Below are 13,459 nucleotides of genomic sequence, written 5' to 3'. Positions count from 1 at the left end.
CAAAGTCAGTTCTATGACCGAGGAATTGCGCAATGCGTAACTCACCATCTGTTTCCCTCTGCAAAGCACAAATCAGGAGTGTGATGGAATACTCCCTACTTGGCTGGGTGAGTGCGTGGACACCATCCATAACAAAGCAGACCATTTGATTGGCATGCTGATCACCATCTTTAACATTCACTTGCCCTGTCACCAATGCACTGTGCTAGTCATGTACGCCACCTACAAGATGCACTGCAGCAACTCGCACAAGCAGCCTTTGGCAGCACCTTTGAAAATTGCCATTCTCAGCCCCTAGTAACAGATGCATGGAAATACCACCATCTGCATGCTCCCTCCAAAGTCACACACCATCCTGACCTAGAACTTCTGCTCTTCCTTCATTGTCCTTGGCTCAAAATCCTGGCACTCCCTTCCTAACAACATTGTGCATGACTATATAACCCAAAGAAATTAGTGGTTCAAGAATGCAACTCATCAACACATTCATTTGTGGCAATTAGGAGTGGGCAATAAATGCTGTGCAAACCGGCAATGCTCCTATCACACAATCCGATTTTAAAAATTCTAAAAGGTATCTCAGACTGCTGCACAAAGTATGTTTTTCAGGGTTTCTTTGTTCTTTGCCATTAATCAAGAACTGACTTTTGCTCTAGCAAATTACAAAGAAGTGATTTTCAGAATAGAGGAATACGTTGACTGGACACAAACATTTTTACCCAGATTTTCCATTCAAATTGCTGACGGCAGAAAGTAAATCATTTTTGGAAAGTTTTTTTTTGCCACAGATACAGAATCTCACAACCAGTAAGAGTTTATTGGAGAATCAGAACTACAGTTTTAACTCAATTCAGATCTGTTCTTGTATATGACAAGGTTTTGTACTGACAATGGAACTGTGCAAAATTACTCTTGTGGATTGATATCTGATATAAGTTACGTTAGGCTAATGCCATTGTTTTTTCCAAGCTTGTGAGGTGGAACGTGCGATAAGTAAGCCAACCAGTGTTTACACATTTGTATGTTTTTGCCTTGACCACAGCAAAGGTGTTCATCTTTTGAATTTATAAATGCCTTTTTGAGGGATGAAATCCAGTTGTAATGAATTGAATTCCTGCGCTGACAAAGTGTGAAACTGTTTGTAGGTGTGAAGGGACTCTGGAATGTGTACTGCAGCTGTGTTGAGTCTTAGGGAATTTCAGGATCTGGTTTATTGGTTGTGGAACAAGAGTTGTATTTGTTAAGATGGTTTATATGAGGCTACTTTGCAGGATATATTTGAAGATGTGGTAAAATGTGAAGTTGTCTAGTAGTAATAAACCAGTTTTAGGATCAATATGTTTAAACACTTAAAGTTTACAGTGTTCCACTATAAAGTTGATGGATGTACTGCTGGAGTAGCTAAAGTGACAGCATTTTAGTCAGATGGACTAATATTAGTAGAAAGCTCCAGTTTCATGGAAAATGTCTTCTCCATGTCATGGATAAATGTATTGCAGGCATATAGTTACTTAACATCAACAACCATTCAGTACAAATCTTTGCAGCCGTTCTCTTTCACCAAAATTTAGAGTTCTACATTAATTTATTAGGCACAGCACATCTTAATAAAATTTCTAAATTTGTGTCCAGTAGTTTTGAGCAGTACATTTACTTCATCAGAGTAAGCAGTAAGATTATTGAATTTAGATTTACCCTTATTCTGCTGTGCAAATACAATTGGTTGGTCTGACTCCTTTGCTCTGACTTGTTGGAATGGCTCTTTATTATTTGGACATGCTTTCCTCTGCTGCCTTGGCATAGTTATTCCAATTAGTTGAGCTGACTGTGATAACTGCTCCCCTCTCTAAACAATTCTGCAGTTGTTTACATGGTGAATTTTCAGTGATGTTGCATAGTATTTTAGCAGATGGCCAATAAGCAGTAACAAAAGAAGGAAAACTCATATAGTGATCATCTTGCTACATGAAGAAATATACAAAAGTATAAAGCACACATGCTATGGATATATGGGTGTGGAGATGACATGCCAAATGACATTGTCACTTTTACACACACTTCTTCTTTGGCAGCCCCTCAGGGTTAAGAATGGGGCCACAGATTTCTACTGCAGGTTTGAGGAGGCAGATGGGTTGGAACTCTGGATTTTATGCACTCTTTCCACTGTTTGTGTTTGACCTTCACTCGGTGCCATTCAGAAGTGATTGGTGCCTTTGTGGATGCTTCTTTAGTTTGTGTGTCCTATAGCAAGTGATTATTGTGTGCCATCCGGAATGTTGCATTTGCATAAGGCAGCTTTTAGAGTGTCCTTGTAATATTTCCTCTGTCCTTCTCATTATTGCTTGCCATTGTGAAGCTCAGAATGGAACAATTATTCAGGGAGTCTTGTGCTGGGTGTGCATCACAGTTGGTCATGTGTGACCAGTGTCTCAATGCTGGGTACGTTGGACTGGGAGAGGATGTTCCTTTTGGTACACCTGTCTTGCCCGTGGATTTGCAGGATTTTACAAAGGCGCTGCTGGCGATATCTCTCCAGCGACTTAATGTGTCTGCTGTACATGGTTCATGCTTCTGATATATACAGGAGGCTGCTTTGTAGACTGTGAGCTTGTTTCTGGGTTTGAGGTCTCAGACTTTGAGCACTGTAATCCTCAGGAGTCCAATAGTTGCACTGGTGCATTGGAGCCAATATTGGATTCCATTACCAATGTCACATTATTTACACATTGTTCACACATTGTCAGGCAAAAACGAAATTTTCCATGTTTGGATTTCAGTTTGCCATGATGTGTTGGGCAGCAATGGTTCTCAATATTGACAACCTATGCTGGTGCTGGACTTGTACACTTGGTTCAAATAAATTGCTACATGTAAGCCCCAAACTTTCCATTGCTTTACAGTTGTTACTTAACTTCCCAAAGACTTCATCTTTTGTTTTTAATTCTGGTTTTCCAAGTATCTACCATTTTCTTCTTTCAAATAGTTGTTTGTCTAGTTTATTCATTCCTCATACATTCTCCGCTCATCCAAAGCTGGCTACGACACCTTTGCAACACATTTGGCCCTTCTGTATGATTTTAGTTGACTATTTGTTGCAAACTTTCTATCCATTTAAAAGCTGATAAATATCTTTGTGAATTTTCACATTTTTTCATAACTGAAACAAAATTAGTGTAAATTGATGTTTTTATAGAACTCTTCACTTTCTGGAAATATACAGTTTTTTTTGTTTTATGGTTTTGCATTCATAGTTAGTTAAGTCAATTTGCCCAGCGTCCAGCTCAGAAATTTCTTAGTCTTGGTGTACAAGAATTGTTCTTCAAACCATCTGTTGAATAAAAGGTGGTCATTTCTTAGAAATCTGTCCAACTGATCTTGTACAAATAAAACATCATTCCAGGGCTTTTCATAAGATTGTGGCTCATCTAATTTTTACCTCAACTGTACATTGCTGCATACTCCAATGATCTTTTATCTCCTTGATAATCAAGACTCTATCTCTCTCTGCCTTATAAATATTTAAAGATTCTGCATCCACTGTCATTTATGGAAGGCAATTCAAAAGACTCTCAGCTTTCTGAAAGAAAAAAAGAATCTGCACCTCTGTTTTAAATGGTCAACACCTTATTTTTAAGCCATGACCCCTAGTTTTAGACTTTGCCACAGAGGAATCATCCTTTCGACACCCACCAAGTCAAGTCCTTTCAGAATCTTACATATTTCGATTTAAGTCATCTCTGATTCTTCTAAACTTCAGAGGATCCAGGCCTAGCATGGCTAGTTTCTCCCCTTAAGGCAATCCACTCACTCCGCGGGTTAGTCTAGTAAACCTTCACTAATCTGCTTCCAATGCATTAACATCCTTCCAGATTTATTAAGTCATGTCCAGACTACCAAAGTCTGTCCACGATTCACAAGTCTCAAGTCATGAGTCTGATAAAATACTCTCCATTTGCCTGCTTGAGTGCACTGCAAGAACACTTGAACAGCTTGACACCATCCATATCAAAACAGCCATGACTGGCACCTGTGCACCACTGTAATACTCATTCTCTGTCCACCAGTGATGAACACTGGCTGCAATTTATAAAATCTTCAAGGTGCACTGTGCAAGTCACCAGTTGAAACTAATTTGCATTACTTAAAGGCAACAGGTATTTCTTAAAGGAGAGATGCATTCTGTCATGGAGCAGGTGCTACTACTCGTAACTTCTACTAATATTAATAGCTTCATCTCACCTTCGTACACTTAGCACTGCTGCAAGCCTCACACATGTATCCTACAGCTTGCTTGCAGCCAGCTATTCAATCATAACAATCACATTACTCACACATATTGCATGATATTTATTGATATACTTCCCTTCCTTGTAAAACAATGTGGCAAATGCAGAAGCAGGAGGGGATATCATGGAAGTGAATATGATTAAGCCAATGCCACTAGTTGGGCTGTAATCATACAGGATGGCAACATTTTCCTATTCAGTACTCTTCTTCTGATTTACAGGCTGCAGGTGATGAAAGTCTGCACTTTGTTTCCCTCCCCATAAACTCATCACTACCGTAATTTGAGGCTTTCTCATAACAGATGCCCAAGACCTTCAGTCCAGCCAAGTCATGATGGAAGAGTTGACAACTGTGAAGATGAAGAAACCACAACATCTACGCTTTCACTCTGAGCCATCAGCTCAGATATTGATGTTGCATGCACTTCAGAGGTTGTCTTCAAGCCAGATCTTTGTGGTGAGACTGGCATGAGTGGCATGTAGGCAAAACAGCATACAAGGATGGCATGGCAACCAACTCAGTGACCATGTTTGCGTACATATTCTGGAGCCGAAAATTCAGAAAAGATCTTTGAGGTGGGGAAAGAAGAAAGCTGTTACACATCCCCGGTGAAATACTTGGTGCAGACTTTCCAGAAATCCTGTAGTCAGTGTCGAGGGGCACAGGAGTGTCTGGAAGCAAAGAATTTTCAAAGAGAAAATGGTGTATTATTTCCAGTGTGATTGTGGCAGACAACTGCATTAGCATACCTGAGAACCATATATGATACAATGTGTGATGTCCATTAATTCAGCTTCCTGTGCAGCGCTGCCAAAATCTTTTTCATATCTGGGTGCAGCATGGAGCAATTGATTGATGTCATGCAAGGTTAAACTTCTGCCACACAAGCTCAGACTGCTCTTTGGAAACTCAGCTTGACTATATAGAATCATAGAATTCCTGCAGTATGGAAGCAGGCCATTTGGAGGCTCCAACCTGGGAATGTTTCAGTGGCTGCATGGTGCTCAAACCTATTGTTTTCTCTTAGGACATAGCTGTTTATGCATCCTTTACTGCAACTGCAGCAGTTCCCTGTAATTGCTTGTCAGTGCTGCTGGGAAGGTGCAATCTGAAACTGGGCTTTCTAGGCTCACAGCAGCTCAAGGCCATTCTTCAAAGCCATCTTTAGTCTCATCCACATTGCATTGTAATACTAGGAGAGGTAAAGGCACTAGGAAGACCAACATTAAGGAAATATATATGGGTGATTGTCATTTTGCAAAGAAATGTCATGGTTTGATTTATACACTTTGTCTGGAATATTTATTTTCTGGTGGCTTTAATTTCAGCTTTGTGGCTGAAATGCACCATCTAGAGTAATCCAGGCAGTACAAGTACAATTTAAACACTATTCTTCTGCTCTATTACATTTCGCACAGCAGCATGGCTTTTATTCTATGCTTGCTTCCTTTTGACATGCGCATGGGAGCCACAAACCAAGTTGTTAAATCATAGCCCAGCAGTGTCTGTCATGTTGAGTTGGCCAGAATGCGATTTGCTTAGTAAAATTGAGCAGATTGAAGGCGTGATGAATATTTCCGAGGTATTTGAGCTTTAATCTGCATGATCTGCTGTTCCTGGTAAGTCACCAACTGAAGCGTGGGAAGTTGGACTCCTTTTGGTTGTGGTACATCTCGGAGTTGTCACGTGATGCCCACAATATAATGTATGGCCTCCTGCAGCTTGAAGAAGTCTTAAACCTTGCCAAAGCCGCATGCTTACTCCCCATACTGTATTCTGACAGGAGAAAATGAAACGATTTTAACTGTCTTGGAATAGAGAGCTTCAGCGACCTCCCGTATGAGGCAATGGACAGCAGACTGGGTAATGTTGCTTATGTCATTGCTTGAAGCCTGGCTGGAGCCAGATTCATAAAGGTTCATGCTCACAGTTATCTTCACAGCTACAGGCAAAGCTAGTTTTGTCCTGCTGTGAGGCTGCAGTTGTAGTGGTGGCAGCTGTCAAGTTTCAATGAGGGCATCTTTTTAGTGAGACGGAGTGATTTGACAGCATGTTTGAGGTAGAGGTGCGGGTAGAAGAATTGCTCCCTGTGCCATCTGGACTGATGACCTGCTGAGAGCCCATGTTGCACCACCTCTGCCTCTTCCTTCGCCTCCTTACAGCAGCTTTCCTGCCCTGTGGTGCTACTGTCAACCCGATAGACCTACTGCGCATAGGTGTGAAAGCAAATAATTTAGACAAAATCAAGATAAAGACCGAAAACAGGTTCCACTTGCAAACTTTCAAACATGTAACAAACTGTGAAAATCATCACAAGTACAGTGCATACCAGTAAAAATCAATTAGCAATTCACTTGTAGGTAGTTGATAATCCTTTTAAATGGTGTTGGAGGCGAATCCTTCCTGATACGAAATGGTTGTTTAGCTGTGTGTGGTTAAAATATATTAGCCAGAAACTAACTTGAAATTATACAGGCAGCCTTAAAAGATGAGTGACATCAGGATCTACCTCATATGCATTCTTCTGCTAGATGCTCTTGTTTTAAAACAATAATCATCTGACCAGGGTATTTGGTGTAGTTCATTACCAATGTGCGTATGCTGGCCATGGACACTATGGGCAAAATGACTCCTGTGCTGAAAATCCTGGGAATGTACTTTAGTATTTTTACATGCTATTTCTAAGCATGTAAGATAGCTCTACACATGTATTTTACAGGGTTACTTACTGTGATTCTGACTGGTGTTTCAAATCGTTGCTCTCATTAACCTTTGCCAGTTAGATTAATTTTAGCAGTTTTACTGCCACCCCAATGAAGATTTACTAAATCCGTAAAGAATAGGAGTGTAACTTGGGAGCGTTCAGACCTGTGGGATTCAGTTGTGTGCTAGTCTTACCAAGCGAACAAGTAGGAGGACTCATGAAATTTAAATTAGCAGTAGTGGAGTCACTATTTGCATTCGACCAACTCATGACTTCAAATCTTATCATTGTCAATTACAAAATGGTTTGTGCTTTCAAGTGTGATATTATTAGGATAATTTTACAATTTGTGTCTGTATCTATTATGAATTATGATGTATTTTTCTTTACAAAAGAGATAATCCAATAGTAGCAATGAGAATAATTACTGCCCATTTTTTTTCTCTTTCCTCATAGCTGATTTTGGAGATTATGGACAGTACGAATCCCAGGATTTCCTCAGAGAATACGTTTTGTTCCCAATGGTAAGTGAAACGAATTCTCAAGCTATTTGAAGTAGACAGGTCATAAATTGTATTGAATAAAGATTCATAGTTATGTAATGAAAAATATTTTTATGTCCAACCCTCCCTGGGATCGTAAAATTTCTCAAATGAACGCACCTCTATAATGTTGACCCAAAGAGACCCACATTATGTCAATATAGTTCAACATAGTCCTGAGTTTCATGGCAAGTTAGGATTTCAACAGCAGATGAGCTGAGGTGGGGTGGAGTCGTGTGATGTTACGGAGTTGAAAGCAAGCATTCTTCATGATGACATGGGCATATTATTGGGAGCTTACCTTGACATCAAGTATCAGTTGCAATTACTCAACTGATTGAAGTAAAGGCTGGGAAGAGGAAGGAAGTCGTAAACAAAGTTAAAGATGAAATGCAATGTTTGTGTGACATTGATTCTTGACCTATCTGTACATTTGGACAGGATCAGGTCCAATCTCGTCCAATCCCCCTGTCCAGCTGGATGAGCTTGCTCTCACCTGGTTTCCTTCTTAGCTAACCATCATATTAAAAGCATCACTTCCAATGATTTCTCCTCTTGTTTCTAATTCATTATTTCTGGTGTGACCCAAGGATCTGGTCTCCAAACCTCCCCCCCACGCCCCCCCCCCCCCCCCCCCCCCCCCAACCCCAACTGATTCTCAGCTATGTGAAACCCCTCAGTGAGGCCATCTGATAGCATAGTGTAGAAAATATTCACTGATAGTGACCAGCTCTACCATACCACCACTTCTCTCAACTCATTCAATGTTCACGTTATCAAATTACTTATTAGTATTTAGAATTGGAGGAACAGACATTTTCTCCATTGAAATATTACAAGAGCTAAAACCATTGTTTTCAATGGACATTCCAAACTTGTTTTCTAGTTATCAACTTCATCCCTCTCTCTGGCAAATGTTTGGAAATTAATCCATGCTGTGTTCAATTTTTGCATCATTTTTGACCTCATAAATTTCCAATTTTCACTAACTGCCTATTTCTATCTTCGTAACATTGCTCGACTCCGCACCTTTCTCAGCCTATCATTTTTATTTCTACGAGGGATATTAGCATCACTATTATTGCTGCTGAAACCCTTTAGTTACTGCTCATCCTACAGTTACAGTGTGCTCCTGCCTTCTGTCCTACATTCCAGCCTGCCTGCATAAGATCTTCCAAAACTTTTGTTTCTTAACTCATACCAAATCCCATTTACCTTTCTCCCCTTCACATGCTGATCAACATTGGCACTTGGTCAAGCAACATAATAGATTCCCTAAAGTGTGGAAGCAGGTCATTCAGCCCATTGAGTCCACTCCAATCCTTTGAAGACTACGCAACCCAGACCCACCCCTGTACCCAGTCCCTGTAACCCTGTATTTCCCATGGCTAATCCATCTAACATACATATCCCTGAACACTGTGGATAATTTAACATGGCTGATCACCGAATCTACACTGTGGGAGGAAACTGAAGCATCCCAGAGGAAACCCACACAAACGATGGGAGAATGTGCATACTCCACAACTGTCCAAGGGGTCCCCTCCTGATTTCAGAATTCTCATCCGTGTTTTAAAGTTCTTTAATTGTCCAAATGCCCTACATCTCTGTAACTTCCTCCACTCCCAGAACTATCCAAGAAATCTGCACCTGTCTGCAGTCTTTTGAGCTTCTCCAGTTTAATCACTCCACCACTGGTGGAAACTATGGTTTTTGTTGCATCAGCCCGAAGTTCCTAAGTTCATTCTGTACAGCTCTGTGCCTTATTTTCTGAATTTAACCCGCTCCGTTTGAAACCTAACTTCTCCACCAGGCCTTTGGTCCTCTGGCCGAGCACTACTTTTTGTGACTTGGTATCATATATTTTGTGTCCTAATGCTGCTGTGAAGCACCTTGGAAGCATCATTACACTAAAGGTGATTTATCAATGCAATGTTGATGTTATGAGCCGAAACCCTATTAACTCAGGAGCCTGCTCACAGTGATTTAATACAGTGGTGTCCAATGCCAGAATAAAAAACTTAACTGCCTCAAAATATTCTGAATTTTAACTCCATGAACCTGGAAAAGCAACTGAGTTTCACATTGTATTTTAGATTGCAGGCTTTGCCTCAAAAACAGAACTGTCTCATATTGTCATTGTACATGAATTAATATTGGCTCATATAAACCAGACTCTTTGAAGAAAGGTCATCATGATTTCTTGGACTGAAGAAATCATTGACCTGCTGACCTACAGTCATCAGAGGTATGAACAGAAAGCTAGCTGCCTGTGTTGTGAAATATACTGAGAACAATAAACATTCCTCAGTATTGCTAACTTTTGTTATGGAACCAACAAATAGAAAGAAAATTGCAGACAACTCTCCTTTGAATAAGATTCTAGTACTATTTGGTTATGGGACAACATTGGGAATGGGGATAGCATAATGGAAGTGAAAAACACCGGAGAATTACCACGTAAATAAAGCTGACTTTTGATTTAAATAAATGTCGAGCTTCAGGCATTTGAAGGAATTTCGCAGTGCAATATAAAATGCTTAACTCAGTAAATCATGTATTAAAATGTAGTCTAATCTTTTAGGCTATAGATCATGTTTGTACTTGTACAAATCTTGCAACCTCAGTTGATACATTTGTAAGAAGAACATTTCTAAAGACTTAATTTTCGTATTGTACATCACATCAAATAATACTATACAAAAAGAACAGCATTTTGCAACAGTTTTTTCTAGTCCCATCACTAAGTATAGAGTGTACGAGTACAGAAATTATGACGCATAGGGACATGTCATTTTCATGCTTTTTTAACCAAACCTTGTGCTAAGATTTATTTTGAGAGGGATAGAATTCAAAAACAATGACTCACATTAAACTAGGTTAGCCCATGTCTAGTATATTGAATACATTTCTGGTTGTCATATTATAAAAAATAGAGAAACTGGAGAGGTTAAAGAATACATTTACAAGAATGATGTCAGAATTGTGGGGATGAACAGGCTGTGTCTGTTTTCTTTAGAATAGACCAAGGTGAAGAGTGACGCAGTTGTGGTTTATAAAATTGCAAGAGATTTGATAAACTAGATTCAGATATAATGTTTCCACTGGTGGGGAAGAGCAACGGCAAAGGTCATTAATAAGATAGCCATGAAAAGAAAATGCAATAAAGAATTCAAAAGAAACTCATTTTTACCTCAGCATGAGGTCAGTAACTTATGACTTTGTACCCAAGCGTGCTTCCTTGACAGCTCATTTGCAGTTGCAAATTTTATTAGCCAATTCTCAGTCTTGGAAAGAAAATGGAATCAGTTGTTGAGACTAGCAACTCAAAGAACTAAAGACTGACACAATTCTTCTGTGGCAGTCAAAGGTTAATAATTATGCATTTCAACATTTCAAATGTTTTTAGTGACACAGCATCATACTTCAAGTCAATGTGTTCATGTCACATGAGTGTTTGTAATGAGGTCGACCTAGTGGACCTCAGAATGAGTTTCCTGAGTGGGACTGTTAATCTGGACCAATCAGGGAGCCCTGCCTGACACACGTAAACAGGAGTGTCAGAGGCTGTATTCACTCTGAAACCTGGCTTGGAGGGAGCTAGCTCAACATTTTTTGAATAGAAAATGGCTACCTGACTGAAGTCTGAAGTAGAGGCCAGGAATTTCTTCAAGAACATCTTGCAAATTATCAAAGAAGCCAAGGCCATTTTGCATGTTGACCAGAAAGCAATTCCATGCTTCTGCCTGTCTAGTGCATTTGCCTTGCAGGCAGAAGTGGAGGCAGAAATCAGAAGGCCAGGAAAGTGAAGGAATTATCAAATCAGTCCAGTTTGCAGAATGGGCAGCACCAGTCGTATTGATTATGAAACCAGATGGATTGGCTTAATTTTGGGAGGGATTTTAAACAAATGGTAAACAGCTTTTCAAAGCTGGATAAATATCCAATCCCTCGCATAAAGGATTTATACGCAAAGCTGGCATGGAGGCTGTCCTTCACGAAGCTGGACATGAGTCATGCATACATGAATTGTGGTTAAATGAGGAGCCCCGGAGTATGGTACCCCTATGTCTGTTCAGGGCATAGGTCTTTCCCTGGACTGGTGAAATACTAAGGAAAGTTCATACATAACCTGGCCTCCATCCTAGCATCTTTGCACCAAATCTTTTTTAAAAATAGACAGGATCAGCCTTGGAAATGGTTGTGTAGCCAAACCATAGCCTTCAGGGAAATCAAGAAACAGCTATCATCCTCCAAGGTGTTGGCAGACTATTATCCCAAGCGAGATTTGGTACTGACATGCGATACCTCCCCATACAACATTAGGCTAGTATTAGTTCGTAGGTGGCCAAATGGAGAGGAACGCCCTATAGTGTATACATTCAGCACTTTGAGCTTATTTCTGCTATGCATTAGCTAGACAGAGGAGGAAAGTTTGACTCAATACTTGAAGTCAGGAAGTTCCACCAGTACCTTCTTATGGATGTAAATCAGTTGTAATAACGAACCACAAACCCCTGCTAGGTCTACTTAAAGAGATCAAGGCAGTAATGGCCGTAGATTCAAACTGAATTCAGCGCTGGACTCTAATACAAAGTGTGTATAATTACAAGTTGGAAGGCCAGGAAGCAAATCCGGATACATTCAGCTGCCTCCCACTAGTAGATACACCACCAGTGGTGCTACCACTGGAAGAATTTGTAATGGTTTTAAATTTTCTGGACACACTTCGAGTCACAGCTGAAAATATCAGATTTTGGATGCAGAAAGTTCCAGTGCTGGTAAAACTGAAACAGCAGCTGGTGATGGGGGAAACAAGAGGGCCGTCACAACCAGAATTGAAATCTTTTTTGACCTGTAGAGACCAGATCACAGACGACGAACATATTATTATGGGGAGCAAGAGTGATTGTCCCAAGCAAAGGTCACAGCCAGATACTGGCTGAAATCCAGGATTATCCAAGAGTTTCCAAAATGTAGAAGTCGACGAGATGTTATGTCTGGTGGCCAGGATTGGATACAGACATAGCTGCATTAGTCAGTGCCCAGAATGCCAACAAGGTCAACAATTGTTGCCAACAGCTCCCCCACATTCGTTGGGATGGCTGGGTAAACCTTGGACTCAGTTACACATTGACTATGCAGGCCATTTCATGGGCTGAACACTCTTGGTCATTGTGGATGCCCACTCAAAGCGGCTGGATATGCATAGAATTCATTTGTCAAACACAGGGGCAACAGTTGAAAAACTGTGTGCCCCTTTCATAATACACGGACTCCTCGGAATCTGTGACGGACACAGTAGGTGTCACTGCCCTGATGCCTTTGCCACCTGAAAAGGAGAATTAATTTCTTGCAAGATGTTCTGGGTGTGAGAGGCAGAGTTGGAGGAACCTGACCCAGTGCTACATGCCCCAGGAGGAGCTACAAGAAAAAGAATCAGCCTATGTCCTCGGATTCAGAGGGGATGTAGTGATTGGAATGAGTTCCCTGATTGGACCAGATTAATAGCTCCAATCAGGGAGTCCTGACTAACAGATATAAATATGAGTATCAGAGGTTCGGTTCACTCTGAGAGCTGGATCAGTGTCATTGAGTGCCCATGTATAAATAAAGGGTGATTTGCTGGTGAGATACTGGCACCCCTGGAGTTACTTCGGCATGCCCAGGGAATAATTATGGATAAGTGTTAAGATTACCCTGCACACTGATGTTTAAAAAGAAACTCAAATTTCCAGTAAATAGCTGAGAGAATAGCACACCAAGATTTCTTTTTCAAAACTTTTGATGTACCAAATGAATAAAAGGACTGTTGACTAAAAACTTTTTAAGATTTGTAACTCCTGTTTTAAATGAAAGAGAAACATTGCACTTTTATACTGATAACACGTTTCACTGTCCACAGAACTAGAGCCCTTTTAGCTAA

The 13,459-nt window shown here is 40.4% G+C and overlaps 1 protein-coding gene across 5 annotated transcripts in view; it reads left to right on the top strand.

Annotated features, from left to right (window-relative positions):
- The window catches only part of LOC125454778 (tyrosine-protein phosphatase non-receptor type 14-like), a 278,893-nt gene that overhangs the window by 184,152 nt on the left and 81,282 nt on the right, over positions 1-13,459 (top strand). For all 5 annotated transcript variants that reach the window (XM_059648575.1, XM_048535977.2, XM_059648573.1 and 2 more), the window contains one exon: positions 7,448-7,515. In XM_059648575.1, the coding sequence (XP_059504558.1) occupies positions 7,448-7,515 (68 nt within the window). The remainder of the gene's footprint in view (positions 1-7,447; positions 7,516-13,459) is intronic.

The sequence above is a fragment of the Stegostoma tigrinum genome, chromosome 9 (assembly GCF_030684315.1).
Source record: "Stegostoma tigrinum isolate sSteTig4 chromosome 9, sSteTig4.hap1, whole genome shotgun sequence".
Lineage (NCBI taxonomy): Eukaryota > Metazoa > Chordata > Chondrichthyes > Orectolobiformes > Stegostomatidae > Stegostoma > Stegostoma tigrinum.
This window is presented reverse-complemented; position numbering and strand designations above follow the sequence as displayed.